The following is a 13,387-nucleotide window of genomic DNA, read 5'->3' as shown; positions in this document are numbered from 1 at the left end:
ACTGACACTAATTAGTCAGTCATAAAACGAACAAAAAGTAATATGATTAACAAAGGCAGAGATCAGTCACATGGGAGGAGGGATAGGCCAGTACAGAGAGCTTGTGAATGGTTCTTGTAGCTCAAGAGGGCCACAATATGCAGAAAGAAGTGGCAATTCATGGACTAGCCCACTTCCCTAAAAGGCTCCATTTCAAGACTTTCTGCATGGTCAGTTCTAATACCTCCCCCTTGATTTGAGGCAATTCCCTTCTCCCTCTGCAGCCCTGGATTCAGATAACACATGGTAGGTCCCCCTCCACCCGACCCTCTGGAGAGGCTTTTTAGAGGACACAGGGGACTGTGGAGTGGAAGGAGAAGGGAAAGATATGCTGCCTTCTGATTGTGCAACATTGGATGCAACCTACTTTGTATAACATACACAGTATTCCCAATACACCCTTCCCCCACCCATATAGAAAAATAGGAGTCTTTCTGTGCTTGCACTATCAGATAATGGGAGAAATTTTGGCATGCTTTGTGTGTATTGTAAACCTAAGCAGAAGTAAGCTTTAATAAGTTGTCTGAATAATTTACTTGCTTTATTCTGCAGTGGAAATGCTCATCAGAACAAAACTATTTGCAGTAGCTGCTTAGTGATCTGTGCAGAATGTGCACAGCTGTATTTCAAAAATCCTTGTATATGCTCAAAAGTATTTAAGTTTATATTATATATACTTATCTATGCTCAAAAGTGTATTTATACAAAAGGTTTATAAATCACTGCGTAAAAATAGTGCAGCATATGTGTTTGAAACAAGAAAGAATGATCTGCAATTTTTTTTATAGATTGTAAAATGCTTTGCAGTATTTCTTTGGTGGGAGTTCTTTCTCCAAAAAAGGAAGTAAATGCTTTGCTTTAAACCCCGTTTGGCACCAAAGCACATGTGATGTCTTAATATTTGCATTGTTCAGAGTTCTTTATAGTTGTTTTTGCTTGACTTCATTGAAAAATCACTGTGTGTCGAGTGCTCCAGTGAGTGTTAAATTCAAAAAACCTTGCTATCTTGTGTCATAACATTCGCTCTCTTGCATTTGTAGCTCCATTTCTTTTCATAGTTAAGAAAATGCAGTGCTTACTGAAGCAGTAAAAGTGATCCTTTCCTGTTTTGTGGGTCAAATGTTAAATTAATAATGGTCACGATCCAAAACAAAACAAAAATACACAAAAGCATGCGCGCGCGCGCACACACACACAGAGAAAAGAGATACAAATAAAACTACTGTACTATAAAATCACCAGTAAAATTGTGTAAGCTACAGGGTAAATAACAGCAGCAGATCAGAACTATCCACGGTTGGGAGGGGGTAGATTGTAGTTCCACACAGACAGCTGGGGGGCACCATGGAAAATGTCCTGTCTCATATCACCCTCCTAGCATCCCATTGGGATGAGGCCGCAAGAATGGTCTATCTGTCTGACTTCAAAGGATGTAGTGGACAGTATATTGAAAACCACTATAAAAGTCAAGAGCTTTTGAACTCTTATCTTCTGTTATATAAATACCACTGGTTGTTGTTGTTTTTTAAAAGATATTCAAAGATACACTTTTTACTTTTTAATATTTATTTTCAGTTTACTTTTTAATATTTATGTTCACTTGTGTTTTTAGAAAACTTTGATGTATACTGCTCTGCTGATAATTGAAATATCCTGTTAGACGCCTGCTAACAAACATTGCTCTAGCGCCATCTCTGATTATAATTTATAGACTCCAATATAAGCCATTTCAGCAGATTTTCCCCCACTGTGAAATATAGCTAGCACAGGAAAATTCTTTGTCTCCCACAGGCAAAAAAAATACTAGAGGTCAGTCTCTCTCTCTCTGTTTTTAAGAATTCATAAATCAAATCCAGCAACACTGTCAAAAGTGCTGCTTCTCATAGCTCACTCCTATCAATTCACAAAATAAGGGGGTTCCAATTAGATATGCATGGCAAAAAAGAGTAGTAGCTGTTTCCCCTCCACCTCATTTCTGCAATTTATTTTCTCATAAACAAACCGAACATAAGAAAATCCATGGGTGAATCAACTTATATTATTTGAACAAGGCTAGAATAGCGATACTTTTCAATCGAAAGCCCATGTGGGACAGCTGAGAGGGAGATTTGGAGCTGGAAATGGCAGACTGGGAAAGGAATAGTATCCTTTTCTGCCACTCCTTATGTGCTCCCAAAAAAGTCCCCTCCTAAAGCGGGTTTTCATCTCCCTAAAAGGGCTACTCTTGGGTTACTGTTACACATGTTTGGATGATATCCAATGCTACCAGTCTAGTTGAAGAATGGCATTTGATCTAGTGGGGGCATCCACTAACATTGGATAAGAGGAGGCAATTTTTGCCTCTGCAGCAGCCTGTGTCCCCCTACACCACCTTCCACATTGTTCTGGAGGATTGCTGAACACTCTGGAGCTGGGGGGGGGGGCAGGGGACCGCAATGGGAAGGGGGAATTGGCAAAAGTCACCCCCTCTTCTTTTATGTTAGCTGATGCCTGTGCTAGAGTAAAGGTTTAATTAATATGCACCTCTCTGTATAGCATGTAGTTAGGCCTCCATAATAACTGAGTTTTCATCTCACTCAGAGCTGCCTTTATGGCAGTCGATTGTACTGAATAATTGAGAACCGAAGCCTTTCTATTTGCACCAAGCCTTCTTGGTCAGGCTGTTCATAGTCTTTTTATATGTCAGTGTGATATTAATCTGGGGCTATGTACTGTAATAAAAGTCCTAAGAAATTGCAGTGAACATAATGATCACATTGGGGTGCGGTGGGAGAATAAACAAACACACCATCTCTGCAGAGTGGGCTCTCTCTGTGCAATGGGGGGGGGGGGCGTTCCTGGAACGGGAGGAGAGTCTTCCTCCTCCTTGTTTTATTGTTGGAGAAAAGGCAGGCAGAAAAGGGACACTTTTTACCACTCAGCAGCTTGAAGCTGCCTGCGATTTGAATTAGGGTGCAGCCTTGCGCTGTTGTGATTGATGATTCCGAAACTTGCTGTGTCCTGGATGATTGCACCAAATGATAGAGACATTGATCATTCTGATTCACCACTGCCTTCAGTGGTATGGCATCTGCTGTTATCTCTATGCAGGGCAAGCTGCACTCTCTGAATATACACACCACTTTTCTGTGAGTGAGCAGAGGCTCCTCCTTTAACAACAGTTTGGTACTTGGCAATAGAAGATCTAGGCTTTATGGTGACCCTGGAGTGCAGCCAGCGGAGGGAACTGGATCCAATCAAAAGTGCCCAACACACACTGTGCAGGCCACTGTGCAGGTGGACAGGGCCGTCAAGGTGCTGGGAGTCTGAATGTAGTAGTCAGCACTGAGGAAATGCCTGCCTTTTACGTATGTAAGGCCCATGGTGCTATACCATATGGCATTAGGAAAAGAGAAGAGTCTTTTAGCCACAATGTTTATGTGTTTATCCACAATGATAGGGTGGATTCCATATATGTTCAGAGTCAATCTAGACCTGACATGCAGTCATGGGTATCTTTTCTCAGATTTTTTAAAGGCCAAAAGCAGCTTTAGGAAGATGTACATTGGAGCAGAGAAATGGCTGGCCAGAATGAGCTTAATATTTGCCCATCCTTTCTATTCAAACTCTACCAGCCCCTCTCCAGCTGCTGTTCTCCCCTTGTGTCCTTGAGGAGATTGCTAGCGTATGTTATTCACCTGACAGATAAGTGTACAGAGCTGTCATTTTCTTCTTCTTTGGCAATCACTCGTAGCCAAGTAAGATTGTCTTCCATAAACACGGTTTTAAGAATGAGTCCATAGGTGACTGTGGAGGCCAACTCTGGATCCACACGTCCTTCCACAGTGGGGACATTGGTTTCCGGGTGGGAGTTGATCACGATGTGGATTTGCCAATCGTGCCTTCCTCTTATCACATTTCTCCCTTGCATCCTGAGTTTGAGTGTCTTCAAAGCCCATGACACCTTTGGTAAAGGGTTTTCTCCAACTGGAGCGCTCGCAGGCCAATGTTTCCCAGTTGTCAGTGTTATACTACATTTTTTTAGATTTGCCTTGAGACAGTCTTTAAACCTTTTTTGTTGACCACCAGCATTACACTTTCCATTTTTAAGTTGGGAATAGAGTAGTTGCTTTGGAAGACGATTATCAGGCATCTGCACAACATGACAAGTCCAACAAAGTTGCTGTTGAGGAATCATTGCTTCAACACTGGTGATCTTTGCTTCTTCCAGTTCACTGACATTAGTTTGCCTGTCTTCCCAAGTGATGTGTAAATTTTTTCAGAGACACTGTTGATGGAATCTTTCAAGGAGTTGGCGATGGCGTTTATAAGTGGTCCATGTTTCACAAGCATATAGTAAGGTTGGTAGTATAATAGCTTTGTAAACAAGCATTTTGGTTTCCCTGTGAATGTCCTGGTTCTCAAACACTCTGCACTTCAATCGGGAGAAAGCCGCACTCACAGAGTTCAGGTGATGCTGGATTTTGGCATCAATGTTGGCCCTTGTGGAAAGTTAACTGCCTAGGTAGGAGAAGTGATCAAAATTTTCCAACATTACACCACTGAGTTGGATTTGTGGCGCTGCAGAGGGGTTATTTTGTACTTGTTGGTGCAGCACTTTGGTTTTTTGGATGTTGAGTAATGGGCCAAGCTTTTCGTAAGCTTCTGCAAAGATATTGAGGGTGGTTTGGAGGTCATCCTCTGAGTGTGTGCACACTACGTTGTCATCAGCATACTGAAGCTCTATGACAGAAGTTACAGTAACCTTACTCTTCAACATACTGTGGTTGTGCCTTAGGTGTGTGATATTTGAGTCAGGGAGCCATGGTTCAAATCTCACCTCAGCCACGAACTCACAGAGTAGTCTTTGGTGAGCTCTATCTTTCAACTCTCCCCTCCCCGCCCCCGCACATTTTGAAGATGGAGGTGATAATACCAACAAAATTCACAAGGTTGCTGTAGGAATTACTGGAATGTCAAATGCTTTAAACACTTTAAAAACGTAATATAAAAACTAAATGTTATTTTTATATGGGGCATGTCTTTTTCCTGCTAAACAGACTTGTATTACAATTTTTTTTAAGCCTATAACTGCAGCACCATGAACATCTCACAAATACATAGAAAAAATGAAAGATTTGTGGGATCGTTTGGAATAGTTGGATAGAACTTTGAGCATTACGTTCCGTGAACAGTCATTAAAGGAAGAGATCTTGGGTCACATTGTACAAACAGCCAGTTCATTTACCCTTGCTGTAGTAACATAAATGTGGTGTCCTTTCAGATGAATCATGATATCTCCTGGTTTATTTTGGCAGCTGCTCAGTTTGGTGATTTGCTGCATACAACAAGCACCAGCCAAAATGCCTTGGATCCAGAGGGTTAGAGTTCATGTGCTTCTGTGACTTTGAACTCTTCCTTTCCATGGTTTCCTTGTTGACAGCTGCACCAGGACAAATATGTTTACATCATAGAAGTGGATGGCAGCTAGCAATTCAGAATTTCCATTTCCTTTTGTATTGTTCTGGAATTTGGCCTCCATAATTCCATGTCCTGAAACTTTGCCTAGTGTGCATGTTTCTCTTTAGGGTCTTCCAGTCTATACTCTTTGTTTTGATTTAGATATGTTGATAGTAAATGCTGACTGCAGGAAGGTTACGTTCATTAAAGTTTGCTTCTGTTTACAGGGAATTTTATTGTGGGATAAATTAATTTTCTTGTGACAGTTCCATTTGTAGCCTTGCAAACTGAAACATGTGGTTGCTTTTTGTAGGGCTCCCTGCCATGTCAAAACACTGCTGCATTGAGGGCTAATATGTAGCTGCTTAAATTGCAGTGTAGTGAACATAGTTGCTGCTTTATATTTCTGAAGGCTGAGAAATCCAATCAGCCGTTGACATTCAGGATTCTAAAAAAGAAATAATACATTTCCCAAGAACATTTTGCACTGAGAAAGTGGATGAAATAATCCACAAATGCTGAGTCTCTGGAATGGTTTGAGGTTTTGTTTTTTTTTTATTTCACCAAAATGTAGTATATTCTTTAAAAGTAATAATGGAAAAATTAAAGGCATTTCCCTTAATTTGCCTTTGATTCTTCCTTCTATATATATGTGGCTCAGTCAGGAGGGCATGAGACTCTTAATCTCAGGTTTGTGGGTTCGAACCCCACATTGGGCAAAAGATTCCTGCATGGCAGGGGGCTGGAGTAGATGACCCTCATGGTCCTTACAAACCTATAATACTAGTCTTATAACCATGTTTAATTCTGGACATCTACTTGTTTCCCTAACTTTATTCGTTGAAAAGTTCTCTTCAGATTCAGTAATATTTTAAAAAGAAAAGACAGAACTCTGTTTTGCTGTTAATTCTATTTCCTCACAGCATTTACACTAATAGGATGCCTAAAGTCAGGAGAATAAAATTATTACCTAAAGTGAAAAGACTGAAATATTTAAGTGTTTGGCCAGGGCACAGATTGCATTATTTTAGGACAACTTCATGCTTTACATTTTAAAGTTGTATGCTAGTGGTATTTTAAGTGTATACCTAAAATTTTAAAGTGACAGTGACATACAGGTGCTGAAATGCACATGTACATATACCGTACATATACATACATTCATATACATGATGTATGTATAGACATATATCAGAGAGCTGGGATTGGCCTCTGTTGAGTGTACACTCTTATGAGCAGCTAAAATTGGCTGCTGTGGAATTGCAATGGGTTTCCTTTTCCCCTAGCCTAAGGACTCAGATCAGTTCACAGATACATTCTTTTTTTTAAAAAAATAATTTTTATTAAGGTTTTCCAAATTAAAACAAATAAAATCCAATTCATAAACTTTTTCCAATATCCAGGACTTCCCCTCCCCACCCCCTCTTGTGTTCCAAATCTTCCAAAAAAGCAATAATATTCAACAAATTCTTATTCCCAAAATACACTCATCATCAATAACTCAATTTATCCAAATTTCCATCCCCTAAGGTCGACCTCTTCCCTTCCACGAGTTCCCCCCTTTCAAATATAGTACAGATGAAAATAGAATAAAAACAAACAATAATTTTACAACCTTTGGATTCCAAATTTCCCTCCCCTCTTTCCCTGTTGCGTTCCTCCTATCCCTCCACTTCTAATGTCTTCCTGATGAACCCACATTTCATTAAACCCACATCCCTCTGGTTCTTTACCGGTCTTTTTTTTTAAATTACAGATGTCCAATCATAGAAGGAGTCTATCAAAGGGGGCCCATTTCTTCTATCCAGATTTTTATATCCAGGAGTATAAACTCCAATTTTATATCCATAAGCTTGTCAAATCTGGATATCCCAAATGTTCCCACTCCAGTTCTGTCCAGTTCTTGTTGTTTCCTTGTTCTTGTCAATCACTCTCCTCCTTTTTACTTCCCTGTTCCCTCACAGAAATGTTCTTTTTCCAAAGGCTTCTAGTGTCTCTACAGAGGCTTGTTATTCAGGAGCAAAACATAATCCATTGTTTCCAGTAAAGTATAGGCCTCTGTAGACAAAATAATGTTCCATTTCTGCAGTTTCCCAGGAGATTAAAAGTTCTATCCAACTGTTCAAGTTTCCCGTCGAAAACACATGCAATGTCCCTCAGCTCCTCTAGGTGGATTACAATAACAAAGTTCCCTTCCAGATCACATCCGCCAGTCCAAATAACTTATAAATCCTTATTTGAAACAATTTATCTCCAATTTATAACAAATGTAACCGGCAAAGTCCTCATAACAAAGTCTCAATTTCATTCTTCCGTTTTGACAGCTCTTTGACAGCTGTCAAAACCTCCGTTATTCTTCTCCAGGCATTTTCACGAATCGCTCCAGGGATTCCGGGGGGGTTGCTTTTTAATACGAATTCCACTTTTCTCCTCCAGCTCAATCTTATAAATTTCCCTCGCGAAGTTGCTAGTTCGGCAAGATAAGGTTCCTCTCGATCTTAGTTATCCAGTCCTTTGTTTTGGCTCTTCTACAATTTGGGGGGGGGGCTGACTTCCTTTTTTCCACCTCCCCCGTTCGCTCCAAATTCTAAAAATTTATCCCTCTTTTTAGTCCATATTCCAATTACTCACGGGTTCTTCTTTTGGGTCCAAATTTTCAATAGAAGAAGTCAGCGCTCTCCGCCGGATGGCATGCGGCTGCGCTCGGCAGGGATAGCAGAGGACTCAAAGCACCACGCTCCTCCCCGGCACCCGATCCGTAGCCTTTAAAAAGGCTCCTTCACGAATCGAGAGGGCGCTGACGGTGCCAGCCGAGTCTCCATGTCCACGGCCTCCGTGGCCGTGGTTTTTAAGGGTCCCCGCATCGCCGGTGCGGTAGGACCCAGCCCCTGCCGAGCAGGCTCCCTCCGGAGCTCGGAGGGAGCCCGCCATTCGGCGATGGCGCCGACCCGGAAGTCCCATTCTTTAGCTGACATTGGATATTGTCAGATAAGTCCCTAAGTGTTATGGCTGAGCAAGGATCTGACTCTGGGACTGCTGCTTGTGCCTTCCTGTATGACCTACTGTACAATACTCCCTGGAGTCTTTTGAACTACTGGCTGAATTGCATTAAAGTGTTCTGTGAAAGAAGCTCTAGCAACTGGAGATCTAACCCCTCCTCAATTGCCTGTCCTGCTACTGCTGCCACCTGTTCTAACTCCTGAGAGAAAGCAGCCCAGATAGTCTTGTAGATTGCAAAGAGAAAAATCTAGTGATGAATTCCCATGCTGCCTATCAGGATAAAGTAAATCTGATAACCTCCAGTGGATCTTTGCACAGCATGCAGGTTCTCTTGGCCTAGCTTGTCCCAGTGGCTAATTGTGGGTTTCCAGCAAAATGTATTGCAAATGTATTGTTGTTTGATTCCCATTGGATTAATAGAAGACATATTCATACTTATGTCACTGTTGAACTAGGGATTATCATGACTCTTTCTTGCTCTTTGGCCTCCAGTTGCTCATGTTTTCATTGGCACTCTGATTTACAGGCAGGAAATAATACAAAAGTGATTGTGTTGAATATTTGAGCACAAACAGGTTTCAAAGTCCATGGTTTTGGCACATGGCTTTATCTTCAGAATTACTCTCTGTTTTATTTCCTTTGCAGTTGGTAGCCTTCATCCTAGCAGCTTTTGTACAGCATCCTGCTTCCTTCCTCTCTTGAAAGTTGGAGTGCTGGCACTCCTGGCTTTGTGTTTGTCACACTTGAGTCTTTTAAATAAGAAATTCTATTCACTTCTGAGATAAGCCCTACATCGCCACCACCTCTCCTCCTCTTCCTCCTCTCCTCCCCAAGCCAGATGGGGTCCACAGTATGGTGGCCATGTCCCCAGATACCCCCTTCACATCCACTAGGGTATCTTGTCCCCAGTTTTTAAATGTATTGTTTAAAAATGAGGTTTGGGTGTTGTTACTTGTTTTGGTTTCTTGGTTGCAAAGGGAGTTGCCTCTCCTCTTCCACATGTTCAACTGGGGATTGTCACACACACACCCCGAACCAATGGGGGGCCATGGGGGAAGAGAGTGGTGAAGCCCCGTAATGCAAACAGAAGTCCGTTCACAGATCTTCTGCTGATGGGGCTAGTTAGGTGAATCCTGCCCTTAATTACATATAATTATAGAATTTCCATTAATTATAAGTTTGTTGCAACAGATTGCATGACTATACATTTATTTTAACTCTTTGCCTATCATTTAATTACAGCAATCTCTAAACAGTGTACAGGAGACCTAATACAATGAAACTAAAAATGAAATAAAACTAAAAATCAGAACTCACTTTAAAAGCCTGCTGAAATAAAAGTCTTCAGTAAGCACTGGAAGGTCAACAGGAGGGAGTTCCACAAAATACTGCAATACTGAACATATAACTCCTGGTGGATATGAGATGAGCATCTGAGCCATGGCAGACCACAAACAGTGGCTCAGCTGAAGACCTCAGTGATCAAGTAGAGATCTAAGGGATTAGGAGGCCCTGAGGTCTCCTAGACCCAAATTATAAAAGGGCATTGCAAATTAATAGAAGAACATTTAACTTGACCCAGAAATGTGTGGGCAGGGTAGTGCAAGCTTTTGAGCACCAGAGTTATGTGTTGGCAATAGCCTGTCCCCACCAACAGTCTAGCCTCAGTGTTTTGAACCAGCCGAAAACTCTGAACCAATAGCAGCCCCACATATATGCAAAGCATCTCACCACTCCGAAAAGAGAAGGAAGAAGCCCCTGCACATATGGAGCTCTGTTCGTGTACACTGGGTGTTTAGTGACTGCCAAATTGACTGTCTCATCCCTCTTAACTAACCCCTTTTTCCTAACAGCAACTGAAGCTGGTTTTGGTGCTGATATTGGGATGGAGAAATTCTTCAACATCAAATGCAGAGCTTCTGGCCTGGTTCCCAGTGTGGTTGTGCTTGTTGCTACAGTGCGGGCTTTGAAGATGCATGGAGGTGGGCCAAATGTAAGTTTCTGTACCTATCTCATAAAACAAATGATAAATCTTTAGAACTCCCTAAGCCTGAGAAAGCCCCTTATCATTTGAAATATGTATAAACGCTTTAATTTCAGAATTGCTGGAATAGTTCTCAATGTAAGCTAATTTAACGAAGACTCTCATTTCACTGTCTTTCATCATGTAGATGTGGCATTATCTGTGTTGCTTGTTGGATTAAGATGTATTAAAGAGGATAGCTCTAAAAAGGACTAAAAATTTAGCAAGGAGAATTAGGTCTGTTTGGAATTTTTCTTCTCCCCCACTCTTTCTCTCTCTCTTTTTTTTACACATGAGTACTGGCCTTTGAAATGCCATGGCTAAACTCACAGGGTTACATCCAGATTTACAGCACAGTCCTAACCATGCCTACTAAGAAATAGGTCTTATCAAATTCAGTGGGGCTTACTCCCAGGTAAATGGGGTCACAATTGAGTATTGTCGTGCTTAGAAGCAGACCCAATTAAATCAATGGGCATCCCACTGATTTCACTAAGGTTTCTCTAAGCATGACCAACCACTGTGTCCTCTAGTCTGAACTGCTACCCACTCTGCTCTGTTTCTGCCATTTCTTCAGTCCTGAACTACTAACTAGGGATATCCTCTAGAATCTAGTTACTGTTAAGTACATTTAAGACCAGCTGAATATAATGAAGTGGGGTTACTAAAAATCCCTGGAAATGAAAGTGCTGAGCTTGCCCCCATTTCTTTGTCTTCTTTTGATGCTGATCACAGCAGTACTCAAGGCAGATGTATTACAACCAAATCTCCCTCTCCTGCCTCTCGAGTTCTTGGAGTACTTTCCCTTCCCTTATCCTGTCACCCAAGCATGCAGTCTGGCTTTCATCTACTTTGTCACTTTCCGCCCTCTTTTTCTTAACTTTAATTCCTTGCTAGAGCTGGACTTCCTATCTTTTTCCTGGGCTTTTGCAACCACTTCCCTGCGGGCCATTGCTATTTGTTTGTAAACATTTACTGGTCCCACTTCAACTATCTTAACCTCTGTGCAGAATTTTTGCTTCCAAGATTGTGTGGTTGCTGCTATGATCACATTGTGAGCAATGGCCCACATTCAGCCTGTCCGCAGTTTGCCTTCACATTCACCAGATTCTTGCCTTTGCCTTTCCTGGCTCTTCATCTTCCATGCTCACTCTGGAAGCCTTTGCTCCTAAAGTAGCGGATGCACCATTTCATGTTACACTGAAACTCTCTCACAGAATGCATGTCCTGATTCCACCTTTCAGATTCTTCTGCAAACTACTTTTTCTGCTTAATACTTTGCAAACTCGCTCTCTTACCTACAGCATGAGCCTAACCATGTTTACTCAGAAGTAAAGCCCCATTGATCTCAATGACACCTACTGCTATGTGAGTATGTTTTGGAATACAGTCATAATATTATTTATTAAACTCTTCTCATCATCCAGCTGCAGATACCTGTCAACTGGGTAACAATGACCAGTGCTTTTGCACCCAACCATCCCCAACCCCCAATTGAAGGGGATGTATTTACTTGTCTGAGAACTTAGGTTGAAATAAGACTGCTTCTTTGCAATAGCTGTGTGCAGGCTGAGCACGGCCACTGAAATCTCTAACACTTGTTTCACCTTCTTCGCTTAGCCAAATGAAGCATTCACTGTAAGCAAGGAAAGCACCAAGCCATATAATTCACAAATTAGAATGTAAATAGATTTCCACCCCCTTGAATATTTCTAGCTCACTTCCCTTCCTTAACTTTTCCAGTTGAGGTGTTCTTCATATTTATGCTGGGCTGCTGGTTTTCAGGAACTGGAATCAATTTATTTTGTTAGTGTTGTGCTTTTGGGTTTCCACTCTGAAGAACTGCCAAATTTAGCTTCACAGACTTGAACTTTTAAAATAATTATTTTCAAGCAACAGGGTTGTTCAAGATTTGTCAAGGAATAAGATTTCAAAGTGGGAAGTGGGACAGTGGTTACATTTCCTGACAACTCCTATTCAAGAGGCAAACCCAATAAACCCTGCCCCCAATTGTACCTTTCAGTGAGGTTTTCTAGCAAACCCCTCCCCTCCATAAGCTCCTCCTCTGATTCTCCACTTTCTCACCCTCTCCTTATCATGTTGCCAGCAACATCCAACTCCTCCACCTTTTCTCCCTGGTTATTGCTTCATCCATCCCCCTACTAGAAGCCAACACCAGCTAGCATTCAGGTGGTAGTCTTGGCAAATTAATGGGATAGGATGCTGAGCATTGCCTAAGTCATGTGCTAAAGAGGAGTGTGTAATAATGGTTGTGGTTGTTGGATAGGCTGCAGCTCTCTGCAGCCTTCATCTGGCATTGGGGCATTAGCGGGGAACAATTTCTTATATAGCATGGTAAAAATGACAAGCAATAGGTGGTCCATATTTGTCTCATCATTTTTTTAAAAGAGGTTCACAGTCACCTTAAGTGTCTTAAAATGTGCCTGAAACAGCATGTTATTTGAACATGTTATGGGAGTTTCCAACTGAGATGAATGGTGTGAACACAGGGATGGAGGCTTTTGCAGGGGAAAAGCAGGGGTGCTTAACCCCTACTTGCAGAGTTTCCCCTACAACCTCTCCTCACAGGCCACATTTTCCTCCAGCAGTGGCTGATGCAATGTAACTTCAGTTTCAAAATGGAAGCATGAACATTTTAGTAAAACTTAATGGTTTTATTTTGAGGTCTGCTAAAAATGAACTCGGGGCTCGAATCTGACATTGTTTAGCTAGTGCTGGCTTGAAGAATACTAGATGTTGCCAAATCACACTACAACATCAATAATCTGCTTGTGTAGATACAATAATTAATGAAAGAAGCAATGTGAAATTCTAATATTCCCATTGTTGATACTGTTAAATGCTGACCCTCGCTGCTTTTTAGAA

General features: G+C 41.5%; 1 protein-coding gene across 1 annotated transcript in view; it reads left to right on the top strand.

Moving 5' to 3' along the window:
* MTHFD1L (methylenetetrahydrofolate dehydrogenase (NADP+ dependent) 1 like) overlaps positions 1–13,387 on the top strand; it is a 103,171-nt gene that overhangs the window by 46,822 nt on the left and 42,962 nt on the right. The window contains exon 21 of the mRNA XM_081905151.1: positions 10,332–10,471. Coding sequence (XP_081761277.1) covers positions 10,332–10,471 — 140 coding nt within the window. The remainder of the gene's footprint in view (positions 1–10,331; positions 10,472–13,387) is intronic.

Source organism: Podarcis melisellensis (genome assembly GCF_964234715.1).
Source record: "Podarcis melisellensis genome assembly, chromosome: 3".
Lineage (NCBI taxonomy): Eukaryota > Metazoa > Chordata > Lepidosauria > Squamata > Lacertidae > Podarcis > Podarcis melisellensis.
This window is presented reverse-complemented; position numbering and strand designations above follow the sequence as displayed.